Source organism: Molossus molossus, unplaced genomic scaffold (assembly GCF_014108415.1).
Source record: "Molossus molossus isolate mMolMol1 unplaced genomic scaffold, mMolMol1.p scaffold_m16_p_2, whole genome shotgun sequence".
In the NCBI taxonomy this organism is placed as follows: domain Eukaryota; kingdom Metazoa; phylum Chordata; class Mammalia; order Chiroptera; family Molossidae; genus Molossus; species Molossus molossus.
Genome location: NW_023425355.1, coordinates 67,365,419 through 67,384,594, shown reverse-complemented (window position 1 = coordinate 67,384,594; position 19,176 = coordinate 67,365,419). Strand labels below are relative to the sequence as shown.

At 38.1% G+C, this 19,176-nt stretch overlaps 1 protein-coding gene across 1 annotated transcript in view; it reads left to right on the top strand.

Moving 5' to 3' along the window:
* GPC4 (glypican 4) overlaps nucleotides 1-18,311 on the top strand; it is a 179,268-nt gene extending 160,957 nt beyond the window's left edge. Inside the window, exons 4-9 of the mRNA XM_036270692.1 lie at nucleotides 10,246-10,411; nucleotides 15,400-15,530; nucleotides 15,623-15,769; nucleotides 16,621-16,757; nucleotides 17,393-17,568; nucleotides 17,688-18,311. Coding sequence (XP_036126585.1) covers nucleotides 10,246-10,411; nucleotides 15,400-15,530; nucleotides 15,623-15,769; nucleotides 16,621-16,757; nucleotides 17,393-17,568; nucleotides 17,688-17,890 — 960 coding nt within the window. The 3' untranslated portion in view covers nucleotides 17,891-18,311. The remainder of the gene's footprint in view (nucleotides 1-10,245; nucleotides 10,412-15,399; nucleotides 15,531-15,622; nucleotides 15,770-16,620; nucleotides 16,758-17,392; nucleotides 17,569-17,687) is intronic.
* The last annotated feature ends 865 nt before the right edge of the window (nucleotides 18,312-19,176 follow it).

The window sequence follows — 19,176 nt, the reverse complement described above, 5'->3', positions numbered from 1 at the left end:
GAAACTCAGGAATCTCATCAGCTTTTAAAGTTGCTAAAACACAAATTATGTAAAAACCTATCATCTGTGTAATATTTCTATTTAGAAGAAGCATACAAGGAATACTTACACATTTGAGAAATATTTCTTATACTAATGTTTGGAGTATGCCTACCTGTTAAACTGATTTTTAAAAGTTGAATTTATTCGGGTGACATTGGTTAATAAAATTATATAGGTTTCAGGGGTACAGTTCTATAACACATCATCTGTGTATTGTGTGTTCACCACCACAAGTCAAGTCTTCTTCCATCACCATTTATCCCCCCATACCCTCTTCTGTCTCCCCACCCCTCTTTCCCTCTGGTAATCACCATATAGTTGTCTACCAGTTTGTTCTTTTTAAATGTAAGGTACAGTAGTGTGGAGAAGACAGCAAATGATTTGGCTGCCAAAACATATTTCAAATTGAATATGTTGAAAAGTCTATATTTTATTAATAAAATAAGTAAGAAGAATTAACATCATTAAAATTCCCATACTACCCAAAGCAATCTATAGATTCAATGCAATCCTCATTAAAATATCAGTGATATATGTCACAGAAATAGAACAAATACTTCAAAAGTTTATATGGAAACAAAAAAGACCCCTAATAGCCACAGCAATCTTGAAAAAGGAGGACAAAGTAGGTGGGATCACAATACCGGGTATCAGGTTATACTACAAGGCACTGTAATCAAAACACCCTGGTACTGGCACAAGAACAGGCATATAGATCAGTGGAACAGAACAGAGAACCCGGAAATTGACCCAAGACATTATGCTCAACTAATATTTGACAAAGGTGGCAAGAGCATACAGTGAAGTAAAAATAGCCTTTTTAATAAATGGTGTTGGGAAAATTGGACAGCTACCTGCAAAAATATAAAACTAGAGCACTAACTTACACCATACATAAGAATAAACTCAAAATGGATAAAAGACTTAAAGGTGACTCGTGAATCCATACAAATCCTAGAAGAAAATGTAGGCAACATAATTTTAGACATCACGCGCAGCAGAATTTTCACTAAGGCAACAGAAACAAAGGGCAAAAAGCTTCTGCATAGCAAAAGAAACAAGCATCAAAATGGAAAGGGAACCCACTGTATGGGAGAACATAATTGTCAATGATACATCAGATGAGGGGTTAATTTCCAAAATATATAGAGTTCTCATACAACTTAACAAAAGGAAGACAAAGAATCTAATTTAAAAAAATGGACAGAGGACCTAAATAAACACCTCTCCAAAAAGGACATACAGATGGCCAAGAGACATATGAAAAAATGTTCAGTGCCACTAATCATCAGAGATATGCAAATTAAAATGATTGTCAGGTGTCACCTCACACCTGCCAGAATGGCTGCCATCAACAGGTTATCAAACAAGTATTGGTGAGGGTGCGGAGGAAAGGGGACTCTAATACATTATTGGTGGGAATGCAGACTGGTGCAGCCACTATGGAAAACAATATGGTGTTTCCTCCAAAAATTAAAAATTGAACTGCCATTTGACCTAGTGACCCCACTTCTAGGAATATATCCAAAGAAGCCTGAAACACCAATCAGAAAGACTATATGTACCCCTAGGTTCATAGCAGCACTTTTTACAATTGCTGAGATCTGGAAACAACCCAAGTGTCCATCAGTAGATGAATGGATAAAAAAGTAGTGGTACATATACACAATGGAATACTATGCAGCTGTAAGAAAGAGAGATCTCTTATCCTTTGAGATGACATGGAGGGACCTGGAGAGCATTATGCTAAGCGAAATAAGCCAATCAGCAAAAGACAAATACCACATGATCTCACTTATTTGTGGAATATAATGAACAAAATAAGTTGATGAACAAAATAAATGCAGAGACGTAGAAAGGAGTATGGTTCAGACTGACATACCTCAGAGGAGGGGGGTGGGGGGGATGGATGCGATAAACCAAAGAACTTATATGCATGTATGCATAACCAATGGACATGGACAACAGTGCTGAGGGGGCAGGATCGAGAGGAGGGTATCTGGGAAGGGAAAAGGAGAAACATCTGTAACAAAGATAAATTAATTAAAAAATAAAAATAAATAAAATAAGTAAGCTTTTCTACCAAGTTGGGTACCCAGGCAATGTTTTCTTGTATGGGTTCCAACTCCTATCCCAAATGTAGTTTGCAGGTGAAAGTAGAACAACATATGAGATAAACATTCCTTCTTTTGCTCTCCAATAGAATTAATTACCTTGGACCTTAAAAGGACCTTTCAGAGTAGAGAGTGTATTTCCTAATTAAAGAGAGCCACCTCACCTGCTTCATCTATAAAACGGTTTTTAATTTCAAATATGAAAAGCATGTAAGTATTGGGGCTAGTTATTGCATTCTTAAGATATTTCCATTTTCTCTTCATGAGTGGATACCCTGCTTTTCCAGTTTACTTTTGCAACAGAATGGTTGTGGTTATTTGTTGAGCAATGATTTGATTATCACTAAGCTATTTAATGACTGTTAGCACCAGCAATTTTAACTTGCTTCAAGAGAAATTCCTTAGTTGAAATATACTTGTCTTGCTTCAGTTTTTCTGGGCCCAAAATATCAAGTGACTTCAGTTTACTCCACTGAGTTTTACATTTCAAACTACTGAAAGTCCATCTAATTAGTAACAGATGTTTCAAGAATACCCTGGTGCCACACATCTTTATATTACTTGCTCCATATTTACTTGTCATGGTTCATAATACATTTCTTATTTACCTGGATGTAGTAGCAGTTTGCCTGGAAGAGTAAAGTCTGTTGTAGTCTTTTAAAATGCACAAGTGGTTACATGCTCCTATGCCAAAAGAAGAGTTGCATTCTCATGGTTTCAATTAACACTGACCTAATGGGGCTGTGTCTACACCCCCACCCCAAAGGACAGGGACTATAATTAGAAATCGGTACCTTACCATTATGATGTCTTAATGACTGTCCTGCCTTGAAAACAATTTCTATTGTTCCCCTTTCATTTCTATTCAAAATGTCTAACACATACAAAAGTACTACAGAAATTATTTTGCCACTTTCCTGAATCATTATAAATACATATTTTATAATTGGTCAATATGAAAATCTTTTAAGAAGCAAAGTATAGCTCAGCTGGTATGGCTCAGTGGTTGAGCATTGCTGGTCAGGGCACATGCCCAGGTTGTGGGCCTGATCCCCAGTGGGTAGCCTGCAGGAGGCGGCCAATCGATGTATTTCTCTCTCTCTCCCTCCCTCTCCCTTCCCCTTCCCCTCCCCCTAAAAATCAATAAGGAAAAAAAAATTTTAAAAAGAAGAAGCAAAGTGTAAACATTTACTTAACCCTTAATATTCTTTTTCATTCCCAACCACAGAACTGGAATTGCAGGAGGAAGGAGGGGCTTGAGCTATAGTTGGGATAGAGATGGTGATGTTAGGAGTGTGAAAAGTGTTAAAAGCTGAATAAATTGAGATTATATACTCTCAAAACAAATAGAGCCTTCTACAAGGGGCTAATACAATGATGCTTTGACTTCTAGGTCAAACATTCTTTAATGAATTCTAGCTTATTCCATATATTTTGTTAATATCTTTAACATTCTGTTATCAGGGAAATAGGAACATCCCATCCTCCTTTCTTTGTCTGTGTATTGACTTCAAAACTAGTTAGGAAGTTGTTGAATAAACTCATCACATCTCACATTTGAGTATGCTATGTCTTTTTTACCATAATTTTGGGAAATATTTCCTGTTATTATTTTTGTAATCCTCACCTGAGGATATTTTTCTATTTTTCTTCAGGTAGAGTGGGAGGGAGAGAGAGGAAAAGAAAGTGAGAGAAAGAGAAGCATTGACGTGAGAGGGGCACATTGACTGGTTGCCTCCAGCAGGACCCTGAGCAGGGCCAGGGATGAACCACAACCGAGGTACATGCCCTTGGCCAGAATTGAACCTGTGACTCACTGATCCACAGGCTGACGCTCCACCGCTGACCCAAACTGTCCAGGGCTTTCCTGTTATTTTTATTGGGTGCTTATGTTACCAAGGAACAGATAAAATCTAGACCATTTCTGTTTATTCGGTGCCACTGGCTGTGCAGGAAAAAAAAAAAAATGTTGCAGCGAATGTATATTTGGAATTGGAGTAAACTAAAAGGAAATGTATTTTTAAGCTCAGTGCAGCATGTTGACTGCCATCCCTGTGTAATGTGGCTTAAGGCTCATTGTGAATTACTGAAATGAAATCCAGGCTGCAGGAAGAGTACCGCTCCATTGTTTTTCTTTTTTCAGGATGCTTGCAGTAGTTTTTAATGTACTGTTTTCAAAATACAGATTATTTTGTAGAAAGTCTCAATTCATATTAGAAGAGTCTTTGCAGAGAAAGGGATTTTCTAAAATGCCTTTTATAGCAGAAATGGTGTGCAGATTTCATGTTAAATGTATATCCTGAGGAAGGCAGGAATGAGTTTTTTAAGTCTTAATAAGTTAATAAGGAAATAAGGATTCTTTCCCCCCACTGACTTTTACCATGAAAGATAGACCTGTTTCTAAAATCTAAATTCTAAGGTGCCTCCTAGAGTTACCTTAACATTTAGAAAGACCTTGGTAAGTCTTGATGGATTTTATAAGGATTAAAAATTACCTATTAATGTATTGTCATTATGTGTCAATAACTCAGATTGATTTTGATCGGTTGATATAGAAGTATTGAGTCCAGATAGTGGTATTTTTATATTATACTGCGCACCCCCAAAGTAAACAAATCTAACCACCTTATTCTTAACATGACTTATGTTAAAACCTTTTCCTTCCATAAATAATACCCCACTTTCTAGTAGAAATTAATAACTGCTGCTAGATTTAGCTGACATGTTTTCAAAACATTAAAAATGTGGTGTGTTGTTTTCTGTTTTGTTTTGTTCAAGTGAAATCTTTTCATGTTTAGCAGTGTTTACTTGAGCTTTTGACTTCTTTGTGAGCAGGGTCTGGTGAGTGATGTGATATATGTGTGTATGTGTGTGTGTGTGTGTGTGTTCTTATTTTTATCACTCCTTTAGCATATTGAATCATTTCAAGGATATAGCATTGGCTGAATAAGTCATTATTATTAAATAATGTATAATCTCATCCAAGTATCCAGTCAGTATTGTTCCACATAGAACAGTTGCATTATAACTTACTCTCCAACATAAAAACTGATTCATTTGATCAATAAATTTGAAATCTGCAAATTCTTACTAGAAAACATCCAGCCTCATAACTGAGTGTTCATTGAGTTCACATTTTGGCCATTTATTGGACGATCTGGTTTGAGCCCCTTAATCTTTTTGGGCTTCTGCTTCTTCGCCTGTGAAATGAAATGATAAACTCATCTCATGTGATTTTTTTTTTTTATCCTCACCCGAGGACATTTTTCCATTTTTTTGTACAGATAGAGTGGGAGGGAGAGAGAGGAAGAGAGAGAGAAACATCGACGTGAAAGGGACACATCGAGTGGCTGCCACCCGCACGACCAACCAGGGCCGGGGACAAACTGCAACCGAAGTACGTGCCCTTAGCGGGAACCGAACCCGGGTCTCTCCGGACCGCAGGCCGACGCTTTAACCGCTGAGCCAAACCGGCCAGGGCTCATATGATTTTTTAAGAAGTCTTTAAATGAGTTAAAACATATAAAACACCTTGAATAGAACCTAGAACATAAGTATATCATATAAATGAATAAAATCCAATAAAAGCTATCAGTACACAAGTTATTCTGACAAATAACAGAATATTTTTTTCTCTTGAATCTTGAGACTTACATGATCATAAAACCATAGGAATAAAAGAAGAATTTTCTCTTTGAGAACACTAAATCATTCTTTGTGTTTGTGGTTCAAAGGGGGAAAGGAGGAGTGTACAGTTTTCCTTTTCCTGTTCTTTCTCATTCTCATTTTGAGAAACTATTTACTCTCTATGAGAGGTCTGAAAAATATGACTTTTATAAAAGCAATCATAATTCCACCTGACTCCTACCCCAGCCTCAAGGATTCTGGAGGTCATTGATATCTGAGCTCAACAGACCCTTCGAAACAAAAGGAAAATATATCAAACATGGGTCAAGTGCTGTGACCCAAAGGAACAATCAGATAATTTTCAGTGGTATTCCATACCATAGAGAATCAATACATAACTTAGGATTATAGTAAGGCCTTGGAGTATGGTTACCCTTTTGTGAATCCCCAGGTGGCATTATCTATCACTTGGTCTTATGTCTTCTATAATAAAACTACTTCTGCAAATAAGTAATTGATTTTGAGTATTATAAGGAAGTAGAATGTGAATGAACTTGAATTTCTATTAAAAATTAAATCACAGACCAAGGTATGATGTAGTCCACTATTATATTTGCTTATTGGTGAAAGGTTTGTCCCTGGTATGGTAAAGAGACCACTAGGGCGTGGTGTATTATGACATGATAAATAAGAACCACCATTGAATCAAGGAGATCCAGGACTTTCACCAGAAACTCCACAAGAGAATTTAAATTGAAGTGCCATATAGTATTTAATTTTTTCTTCCATTTGATTTTTTACCAACCTACATTTCTTCTTACCAAGAAGACCTTGAAGATTCCAAAAGAGAGATATCCAATTTGTTTGTCCACTGGGGTAGTTCAGAGACAGAAGGTAGAGCTGGTCTTTGACACTCTAAGTTCACCACCCTGAGCTTTAGCAGGTCAGCAAGAGTGGGGACCCAAGACCTGAGGAACGGTCACATTATTATTGGCTTTTTCTCTGTGGGAGTATGAGCATTGCAGAGGACCCTTCTTTCTTTAGGTCTCATGACTGTTTTATAACTCTTACTTTAATAGTAGAGCCTCATCCCACATGAGGGGTTTATTTTCCAGGTTCTGAATTCCTTTCATTTAAAATATTGCATGGTGGTCTGATTAGTGCTTGTGAGAGAAAAGATAGATTTTCTCCAACTTTGGTATTTTATATGTCTTTTATCATCCCAGTTTTCTTATAACTTCCCCATATTTCTTCTCAGTTCTGGTATTATTTAGTGTTTTCCATAGCAGGTTAGAGCTGAGTTCCTTGTGATCATTTTTAGTAGTCACACAACAAATCATGTACAGAGCATGAGCCAGTACTTTGCTGAAGAATGAAATGGAAAAACTCTGCCAAATCCAGCTTCATCATCTCTTTTTAAATAAAACACTACTGTGTCATTTATTGTGATCTCTGTTTTTTAAAACTTGAGTCATCAGCTTATTTTAGGAGAGGGACTACAAGGTATACTGCATAATTGATTTGGACTTACAATTGAACAAATAATAAAGTAGACCACTTCCCAGAGTTAAAAAGAAAAAGAATGGGAAAGGACTTATTTGGGGAAAAAAAAATGTTTCTCATATGTAACTATTGAATTTTAAAATTTTGCTTACTTCCTCTAATTATTGCCTATATGATTTTGAAATTTATTTGTGTTTTATACAATAGGTTACATATTGTAAAATAGAAATTCCTACTTGCCTTGTTACCTAATCACAAATACATTCCAGAATAATCCCTGGCATGTAGTAGGTACCCAATAACTATTTATTGACACTTCAGCCTTCTACATTTCTTCTTACTAAGGCATTGTTTCCTCTTACGCATAATATTCAACAAATGCTATGTCTACTGTGTGATTTTTCTTAGGCATTTATATAATACCTCTTTACCTCTCTAAAACCCAGATATTTATCTATAGACATAGAATGGAGTACATACCCAGTACCCTTCTAAACCTTGGTTGGGGGGTTAAGTTTCAAAGGCAGTTTTTGCAAAGAAAGATGTGCTTGTGTTCTAGTCTGTCAAGGCAAACACATTGATGGTAGAAGCCATAGCAGGTCATGCATGATGGGCAGGTAAAGTATTACGTCTCATGGATGATCCTGGAAAGTTATTTGTAAAGGGACTTTGAAATAATTGAGTCATTTAATGTGAGTGAGAGTGAGTGTGTATGTGAGAGAGACAGAGATTGAGAGACAGGAAAGAGGAGTGAGAATTTACAGAGTAGGAGGTACATGGAGCTTGATTATTTAAGGTACAATTGTCCCTCACCACTTCTCACTTTGAATTTCGCGGCTTTATTCTATCACGGTTTTTTCAAATATATTCATTAAAAAGTTGATTAAGGCAGTGAAAATGATACAGCACGTGCTCGGTTGTCTGAGTCGATTATACACGCCTGTATTACAATTACAATTAAAATTAATGTACGTATGGACTGTAGGCCTATGTATTCATGCACCCCAGGAATCCTTCAACGCCAGGTACAACTGCTCGACCACTCCTTGTGTGTGAGCAATAACTTTTTTCCAAAAAATCAGGTGTCGTGAAACCAAGCCAATCAGAGAGTTTGGCTGTTCACTGATTGGCAATCCTATCCTCTTCCTATCCTGGCCACTGATTGGCTCAGCCTCATGCAAGTTTGTTCCTCTCATACATGCTTCTACATCACTACGCATCGCAAGCATCTTTTCTCTTGTGTTTGTGATTTCTGAGAACTTCTATCTAAGCCCCACGATGGCTCCTAAACATGCTGCTGCTTCTAAGCCTTCTGATGATGAAACTAAGCACCGGAAGAAGAGAAGGTGAAACTCTTGGATATGATCAAAGATGGCAAGAAAATCATGGAGGTTGCCCGCCATTATGACTTGCATGACTCTACCATTTGCTCCATTCATAAAGATCCAAAGAACATCCATGCAATGGCTATTGTCTCTTTCAACAAGGAAGCAAAGTGCATCGTGCCAAGTCATAATAAGTTCATAGTGAAAACGGAGTCTGCCCTAGCTGTTTGGATCAGCGACAGCCACAAAAAAACAAAACAAAAAAACATTCTGTTGGATTCGCTGGTCATCTGGGAGAAGGCGAGGCAGCTCTATCAGCGCTTTACAGTGGACGAACATCAACCAGGACCCTCTTCTTCAATGTTCATGGATTTCACGGCCAGCAGGGTTGGTTCGAGAAGTTCCAGAAGAGGTATCATCTGAAGACTGTCATTTTCCACAGAGAAGCTGCCTCTGCTGACCAGCCTGCAGCAGAGGACTACGTGAACAACACGTTCCAGAAGATCCTTGAGGAGGGGGCAGGTATCATCCAGAACACGTGGATGAGCTGCTGAAGACACATTCGGATCCCTTAACTGATGAGGATCTGGTGGAGATGACTAAGTCTGTGAGTTAGGAGAAAGAAGAGCAGCCAGAGGGTCCTGGGGGTCAGGAGGAGGAAGTTGGCCTTACACTTGAGTATCTCTTGCAAGTTGTGAGAACTATTATGGTAGTACAGGACATGACTTGTGAATGGGACCCACAAATGATGCATGCATTGCGGTTCTGGAATGCACTTGATGGAGCGATAGAACCCTACAAAAGCCTCCTCACGCATATGGAAAGACAGCGCCAGCAACTGCCTATCACGATGTTCTTCAGCTGCACACCCAGACACCCACTGCCTACTCCTAGTACTCCTTCAGCGGAAGAAGATGACGACGCACCTGCTGAAGATACTGCACCACCTGAAGACTCTTCTACTGAGGTCGTGCCTTCAGAGGAGCAGTAACCTTGCTCTTCTTTGCTGTGCAGTACATCTCTTCATCGTCATCGCTTCATATTCGAACAAGTTGCACTATTTTCATAGGTTAGTGGTTGTGTGTAAGAACTGTGTGTGTGTAATTAAATGTACAATAATATGATATTTGTAACGTCTAATATATCTTATTTCATTTTGTTTAATATACTGGGTAATACGAGTGTAATGGTGACTAAAGGGTGTTATTTCATGTCTAGAGGGCTCTAATAATGTTAAAAAACGTATTTAGAAGATCGTAAACAGGTTTTCTATGCTCAGCGAAAATATTCGATTTATAAAGAATCCTACTTCGCAGAAATTCATGTATCGCCGTAGAGTCTGGAACTGATTAACCATGATTAACAAGGGCCAACTGTAATGCAGTGTTCATCCTTATCCTTCCCCACTACTGCCCCTTCTTCCCCACGCACACCTTTTTTTGTTTTTTGTTTTTCATATCTAATCTTGCTCTATTTCACCTCTTCAGGAAGCAGGCCGGGCCTGCTAAATGTGATCCATCACACCTCATTCTTAAATTAAATTCATGGCCAAACCTTCAAGGTCAAATTGATAGACTTGCAATTTCTGTGTCTATCTTTGCCCCCAACATTGTCTCTTTCTTCTCACAAATTAGGTAAATCCTACAGCCCAGTGTACCCACGCCTTGTTGAAGATGATTTACTGCTCCCACTGCCAGGGTCTAGTGACTGTGAAGCCATGTTACAACTACTGCTCGAACATCATGAGAGGCTGTTTGGCTAACCAAGGAGATCTTGATTCTGAGTGGAACAATTTCATAGGTGAGCAAGCGATTAATGTATTTGTGTCACTGGAAATAGCTCAGTTTCCTGCCACAAGGAGTATTGTAATTATCAGCTATGAAATTTCTGTTTGTTATTTGATGTTTGACAGTCTAACTCTACTCAGAGTTCATACCATTCTACAAGTAAATGTTCCCTTGAAGTAATGGGGGCATTTCTGGAGATATTAGACACAGTGAATATCAAGTTTTAATAATGAGAGGGTGACTTTTTGACATTCCCCCCCAAAAGGTCAGTTTAGTTATGCATTGTATTAGCTAGGCTTGTATTCATATAAATGTTGGCATACAGTCATCACTGTGCTGCAAAAGTGGCTTTGAAAACATTGTATCCTTTGTACTCCAACCAAGTCTGGCAAACTGGCCAGATACCCATTGGATATTTGGATCAGGTTAAATCTGACTATGGAAATTTAGGGGGTTCTTTTTCTATGGAGGATATAACAATAACAGACTTCTCTGATGCGAATGGAAATACTTTTACCTTGATCTTTTTAGAGGTAAATATTCTTGCATATACTTAAAACCTACAAAATCATTACTGGAACCCAGAGAGCAATGTAAGTGAAATGACCAGTTTCTGAGAGTGTTAATTATGATTTGTGGGGAAGGATAAATTAAGCATGATTTAAATGTCCACTCATGTACTCCCTTGATGCTTCCTTAATGCACATGTTAGTCCTGAAACATCAGTGTTGAAGCTCCTAATGGTGACAGTCTAGTGGGACCACACACATTCAGATTTTTTTTCCATCCCCTGTCACATTGCATAATTGCAGAATTTAAGTGTCTTTATAAGCATCTATTTTTCACCTATTTGTCCACATCATGGAAACATGTATGCAATTTGCTGGCTTTTTTGGTTTTGTTTGATGGGTGAATTGGTGCTGGGGAATGCTTTTTAGTCTGCATGAGAGCTAATTACCATATTAACTCTGAAAGTGCATCAATAAATTGGCTCCAGCAGATTCTTGCAGACACTGACAGAGGAAAAAAAAAAAAAAAGATGTGAATATTAAGCACTTCAGCACAATTGTAACCTACATAGTTCAAAGCTAGAAGACCTGAAAAAAATATTCTACACACAGAAAAGCAGAATTCTAAGAAAGAGAAGGCGTAAGACCAGTAAAGATGCACACAAATGGTACATCATGCCCAGAATGAAGCCATGAGAGAAAGTGTTGCTTTAAATTATTCCAAATGGAAGTAAAAACCCATGGCACTTGCAGATCTAAAGTTTGATGTTTTTTCTTTCTCAATTTTAATCCCACTCTTACTTACCTTGACACCCAAATGTCAGATTTGCGGTTTATTTTTAATTTGTATTATTATTATTATTTTTCATCCTCACCTGAGGATACTTTTCTGTTTATCATGAGATAGAGTGAGAGGGAGGGAGAGAGAGAGAGAAACATTGATGTGAGAGAACACGTCGACTGGTTGCCTCAGGAATGACCTGACCAGGGCCTGGGAGGAACCGCATCCGAGGTACATCCCCTTGACCGGAATCAAACCTGCTACTCATTGGTCCGTGGGCCAACGCTCTATAACCACTGAGCCAAACCGGCCAGAGCTCAAGTTTGCAGTTTATTTTTGCTAAATTTAAATTTTTTAAAGTTTGTTAGCCTTTTCACTTTCCCCTATAACTTCTAGCCATTAGTTCTTTGGGCAAAGGAGCAGACTTTGCCACACGGTACAAAATAATGTATGGTGACAGTGATCTAGTTTTGCTAACTTGTCTACAGACATATCAGGAACAAGGTGCAGAAGGGCATGCCACTTGCACTATTCTGTTATTCTAATATTCTGGCCAAAACTATAACTCATATCCTGTATTAAAATACAAATTCTTGTACATATTATTTCCAAGAGTTTGCAGGTTCATATCAAATCAAAACCATACTTGGCTAGCTTAATAAATATTTTCAACAAGGTACCATAAAACAAGGAGGGCTTAAATTGCTGCTGTTGTTCATGTGTGTTTTAAAATTATATATGTTATCTTTCAAGAAATAAAATTAAACCGAAATAGAAATTGATAGAATTCCTGAATTAATTTTCCTGTTATTTTAAATGATACTCTTTGGAGGGACGAGGTGTATAATTGTATCTAATCTTTATGTTTAATTGGTCTTTTACTCCATTTTTAATGAGCTGATAGAAAAGGCCAGGAATAATAGACATTGTTAATCTCTGGAGCTTTTCATGAATTTTCATAAGGACCTAGTTAATTTGCTCTGTGGTTTTAGAATTCAGTCCCAATTTACATGCCTTTGCTATACGTGCTACAGTTTTTTTGTTTGTTTGTTTGTTTGTTTGTTTTTCTCTACAAGGAATTTTTCTTTCCCCTTTATATGACTGCAATTAATGAATGGTCAAATTTTTTTTTCTCCTAGTTTAAATCACATCTTGGGGTTAAGTCAGGAAACTGCCTTTGGTTCTTCCAGTCCAGTCATGGGGCTCCGTGTAAAAGGAATCACTTTCCCTAGTGAGAAGAGATAGCTTTGTTGCTGGGAAGGGGAGTGACTTAGTGCTGAGATCCTGAGCACTGAAATCTTGTAGCTGGACTAGACCCTTTCAGAGACTAAGAATGAGTTTTCCAAATCTGCCTTCCAGTTGCCATGCCCTCCCATTCCTTTAACTCAATCTATTAAAGTGCTGTCAACCTTTATCAAGGTGGATCCACATTTTTGAAACACCTTGGACTTGGTTTTTAAGAGGTTTGTTCTATGAAAGCTTCAGTTTCAATACTCTTCCTACCCTCCACCCTCAACCAAAAAAGTTTTTCTGGAAAGTCATAAATTATTCTTAGGTTCCACTTGTTCATCACATACTGCAGTAGTGTTAAAATTGTTGGACTTCTAGCCAACCTTATTAATGTCACATGTTGCTGCCATCAGGAATTTAGTTTTGGGTTGTTGGGATTACTGGTGGAGATACCTGCCAATTCCTGGCAGGAGGTAGAGAGTCAGATATCCTGTAAATGAGACCTGTGGCCCAGATCAACCAGAAGAAAACCCAAACTCCAAACCAACAGTGTTTCGCCTTTGCATGGTACTTCTAATTAGGGCTGGCTGCTGCAAGGAAGAGCCCAGTTGATAGCCAGTCACGACTTTCCCCAGGGTTTAGGGGCAGCTTTGGCTCCTGGGCTTCAGGCCACAAGTAGAATGCACCTTCATTCGCATTCTTCAGCTACACAACATGAAATGCCATGGCATCGGCCCCAACAAAGGCCCGGCATCACTTTCCATTCCCAGGCTCTTGTGTATGGCCGGCCAGCTAAGAGTTTACAAAGACACCATACAGCCAGTGAATTGGAGTTTATGTTTCCATTCAGTGGCCTTTCCTCACACTAGGGGGATAAGTAGTTACAAAATGGGCTGTTTTCTGTTGTTTAAAGTCTGTATTTTTGGATATTTATTATATGTCTATTCATAATATATATATTTTTTTTTTTTGGAGCAAGGACTGACTTCTCAGCTTTGAAGGAATGTGCTTTCTGTACATGGAAGCCCTGCTGCTTTGACAATGATGAACACATTTAAGTTGTGCTCCACTTGTTTATAAAAGTCTCCTTTTGCTAGCACATCAAAAGCATTTTTTTCTCTCCTCTAGTACAATGGTATATTCATGCTGGCAGCCTTTACTTAGAGGTTGGAAGCGTCACTTTATTGGTGGTTCCACAATGCAGTCTGAAACTTCATTTGTTATTACTTGTAAAAAAAAAATTGCATTTCACGGAAATCTATTTGTGGTTTGTTACATCAGAATTGTAGTTTAGAGAAATGACCCTGTGCTTTAAAATGATGTGTTGCATTTGTTTTAGGTTGAAGGTGAAAGGTTGCTGACCAAATTTGGTTTCATTGATATGTTGATGCTGAAACTCCTTTTCACTAGAAAGCTTAGGTAGAAGTTCAGCTGTGGTCTGCAGTGTTTTTTGAGGATACACACAATCTTCTGTAAATTAGCCCTTCTTTCCAGCAGCTGTCCTTGGACTATCTGAAGGCTGTGGATAATGTGGGCCTAACTATCGTTTCCTGCTTTAAGCACTGGAGTATAAAGGGGAGAGAACTTGATTATGTTTCCAATTTCATCTAATTTTGTACAATAAGTATCAGGCCAGAATACTAAATCTCATAATCCCAACAAACATGCATGGCAAGAAAACAAGTATAGCATACTTTGTTTAAGAGATTCAGTGTGTGCTAAAACATTCCAGACTCCTCCAACCTGTAAAAGTGACTTGCAAAGTAGTCCATGAAGATACACTGTGAGTACGTGGTTTGTGTGCACTGCCTCTTGTGTTGTCTTTTCATTCAAAGACTTACAATTTTTGCCTAAAAATAAATCAAAGCCCTTATATTTGAAATGGGAAGTTTTTTTTATTTAAAAATTATATTTTTCAAAATTTTTATTATTTAAAGTCATTCGAATTCCTAGGAATACTTCTATTTGTATTTTCTAACTGCACTCAGGCATCTGGAAGGGTCTCATGAAAAAAAATTAAGAGTCGTTATGCCAGGATTTTAACTGATGCATATTTTTGCCTCTTGTAAATGGAACCTGAAATGAAAAAATCCTAGGATCTCTGGGAGAACTAGCATGTTATTCTGCTTCCAGCCTTAGGTTTGTCACCTGGGAACTAGCTCAGAGACTTCTGGTGACAGCCACTGACACATGAAGGAATGAATAATCAGTATAATAGAAGATTCTTGATTGGGTTTCCTTGTTACAAAATGAAACATTCATCTGGCCCCTTCACATTTGAGAGAACTGGTGATATATAGTAATTCAATGCAATTTGGCATAATAGAAATAGGTATAAAAACAGGAATTAATTATAATACATGCCTTCCCCCTAACCCCACAAGAAACAAAAACAATAAAAAATAATCAGACTGATTACCTAAGGATGAACTAATGATTTACTTTTTATATTGTATTCTTCTTCCCCAAACCTCATGTTAGATGCTATGCTGATGGTGGCAGAGAGGCTAGAGGGCCCTTTCAACATTGAATCGGTCATGGATCCCATCGATGTGAAGATTTCTGATGCTATTATGAACATGCAGGACAATAGTGTGCAAGTGTCTCAGAAGGTAATGAAGGCAGGATTTTGAAAGGAGAGCCGGCAGCCCCCTCCAGCTTGTGATGTGACTTCCCTAATATAATCATTCTTGTACCAATGCAGGTTTTTCAGGGATGTGGACCCCCCAAGCCTCTCCCAGCTGGACGAATTTCCCGCTCTATCTCTGAAAGTGCCTTTAGTGCTCGCTTCAGACCCTATCACCCCGAGGAACGCCCAACCACAGCAGCTGGCACTAGTTTGGACCAACTGGTAAGCACTTTGTCAGGAATGGGCTATGATATGACAAAGACTGAAAACATTTGCTCAAAATACATTTTTAGTTGGAAGGCTTACAAGTGGGGGTCTTTCAGGCAAAACTTTTCAAGCAAATTGAATCTGATTGTCAGTAAACCTGCCTCTCTCATTTTCCAGCTAAGAAGGTTCATACATAGTCTAGGAAATGTGATGTAGTAAGTCTTATCTCAAAACCCCCCTGTTGTTTCACCATGTATTTACTAAGCATCTGCTATGAGCTCATCACTGTGCTAGTTACAGGGTGGCTCAGAGTAATAAGACAGGTCCTTGTTCTGAAAAAGCCCCAACAGAGAGGGAAATGCAGATATTGCAGCTTGCTGACTGACTAATGGTGTGATGTATAGTAAATGATAGGCTGGGAGAAAATGTGAGCAAATTGCTTTATACACAGCACTATACTTCAAACACATTAGTAGGAAGGAACATATAAGAAAGGACAGAGTGCAGTGAACGGCAAGTTTCACAGAGTGGACAATATATAAGCTTGATCCAGAATATAAAAGGCTATGAGAAGAGACTGTGTCTTATTGTATCTTATTGGAACCTGGTGGGCTTCTGATGTAGTTACAATGAAGAGGTAGAGTGGGCAGTGGATCCAGGCAACTTCTTCAGAATATTTCAACTATTCACTTGAGTGATTTTGTAGTTCTAAGTATAAATTTGATCTTCATTTTTCTCATGACTAAAATTGAAAATGAATTGCATATCATTCTGGAGATACTTTAGAAATGATCAAAAGGCATATCTCTAGGGTAGTTGTATGTTCTTTTATAGAGATATCTCTCTCTCTTATTTTTCTTAATTAGGTTACTGATGTCAAGGAGAAACTAAAACAGGCCAAGAAGTTCTGGTCTTCTCTTCCTAGCAATGTTTGCAATGATGACAGGATGGCTGCAGGAAATGGTAACGAGGATGACTGCTGGAATGGAAAAGGCAAAAGCAGGTTAGCCTTTGTTGCATGGATTTCAATCTCTCCCTTCCTACGTGCCTGGGTAACCTTTAGAGAGGGTTTTTTTTTTCTCAGTTGTCAATCGAGAAACAATTCAGGGTATGTAGCAACAACACGGAAGGCTTCTAGAGTTTCTTAGGAATGAGTTTTACCATAGCAGTATTGGTAAGGTACCCAGCTACTTGTACTGGGACAGAAGTTTTTGATAGTAGTCACATACTAGCATTATGGCCCCAACCAGGGATCAAGATATTCCAATAGTGTCATTTAAAAAAAATATGTAATACCTGTGGTTCTTTTCCCAATGGCTTGGCCTCATAAAGCTCTAGATCCATTCTCTTTTATTATGATACCCTGTGTCCCTCCCCTAGATATTCAGTAACTTTAAAAAGTACCCACATTTCAATGCTTTACTCTGCCCCACCAACCTCTGCTAAATGGGTACCTTTCAAAAATGTCATGGTTAAATTGGAGAAACAAAATACATACCCAGGAAAAGGAGAAATTCAAGTTCATTTAATGGAAGTTAATTGTACTTGATGCAAATACTAGATACTAGGCAGAAATTTTTGATCTTCTATAACTTTTTGTCTTACTGGTTATCTCATTGGGGTCATTTCTTATCTCAGGTACCTGTTCGCAGTGACAGGAAATGGATTAGCCAATCAGGTCAGTAATCCGGAGGTCCAGGTTGATACCAGCAAACCGGACTTACTGATCCTTCGTCAGATCATGGCTCTTCGGGTTATGACCAGTAAAATGAAGAATGCTTACAATGGGAACGATGTGGACTTCTTTGATATCAGTAAGCACTTACGGTTCTGAGATACAACTTGTTCTTGTACACCTTGACACCTTGTGATGAGAACAAGTGGAATGAAATCTCTATTCTGTTTTGTTGTTTTTTTGTTTTTTTTTTAATAGGTGATGAAAGCAGTGGAGAAGAAAGTGGAAGTGGATGTGAGTATCAGCAGTGCCCTTCGGAGCTTGAGTATAACACAACTGACCACTCTGGGAGGAATGCCAATGATAAAGCCAGCCGTGCTGGTGCCCGTGTTGTGGCACAACCCTACCTCCTTACTGTCTTCTGCATCTTGTTTCTGGTTATGCAGAGAGAGTGGAGATAATTCTCAATCATAGAGAAAATGTGTTCATCATCAAAAAGTTAAGAAGCACCGGTTATCACTTTTATACCATCCTAGTGACTTTGCCTTTTAAATGAATGGACAACGATGTACAGTTTTTACTATGTGGCCACTAGTTTAAAAAATTCTGACCTTGTTTTTTTCATTCAGTTTGGCAGGAAAAAGGGACTTGTACATAAAGTAAGTTCCTGCTTCCCCAGAATCATGTTAAACGTGGCTATCGGTGTAGGTACAGAACTGTAGTTAGCTGTGCATTGTGATTTTATCACTGTTTGTTTTTGTTTGTGGGTTTTTTTTTTTCCATTCAATTATGATCTCACCTTGTTTCTTAACAAGAAAACCAGGGTCCTTTCTTGGCATGTAACATGTACGTATTTCTGAAATATTAAATAGCTGTACAGAAGCAGGTTTTATTTATCACATTATCTTATTAAAAGAAAAAACCCAATAAGCAGTAAAATTTCCACTTATCCCTATTGCCTTATCTGGAGAGAAGAGGAGGTGATTTTGTTTTTTATTATTAAGTTAGCACAGAATGAAGGCACAAGGGGGTTTCTAATCCACTTGTCAGATTATATTCAAGCATCAATACAAGAAGAATGTTATATTTCATTTATAGCTAGTGACTGGAAGAGACTGCAGACTACCCATTTTGGTTGAGCTTAATTACATAAACTAAGACCACATATAGGTTCATTTCTTGAACCTGCTTAAAGTGTAACCCATTTAGAAGATTCTTGGTACATTTTCTCTAGAAAGATAGAAGACCATATAAAGTGTCCCAGCTATCACATGTTCACACTTTTGTTTTTGTTTTTTGGGTTTTTTTGTTTTTTTTTTTTTTTTTTGTAATCCAGTCAAGTTAACAAGTCACACTGTGCTGGTCTTCATGTCCACACTTGATCTTCTTTGAATTGATATCCTAATGGCAGAAATAAGTGACCAACTTATCTCACTTGGCACCCCTTGTTATAGTTTTCCAGATTTAAAACCCAGCCATACAGAGTGATATGTCTTGGGGCTAGCTAGAATCAGGGTGAGTACAGTCTGTGCTCAGGGAATAGCATTAACACTTGAGCAAAGTTTTTGTCTGTATATTTGTATTTGCATTCATTTTGGGATCCCAGTTTTTTAAAAGAAATTCCAAGATGTCTTATGTCTTGTTCTTGCTCAGCTCCCTCTGAAAGGCAAAGGATTTATAGTGGTTCATAACTGGGTACTACTATATCAACCAAGAAGCCCACTTCTACCTTATCAACCTAAAAGTC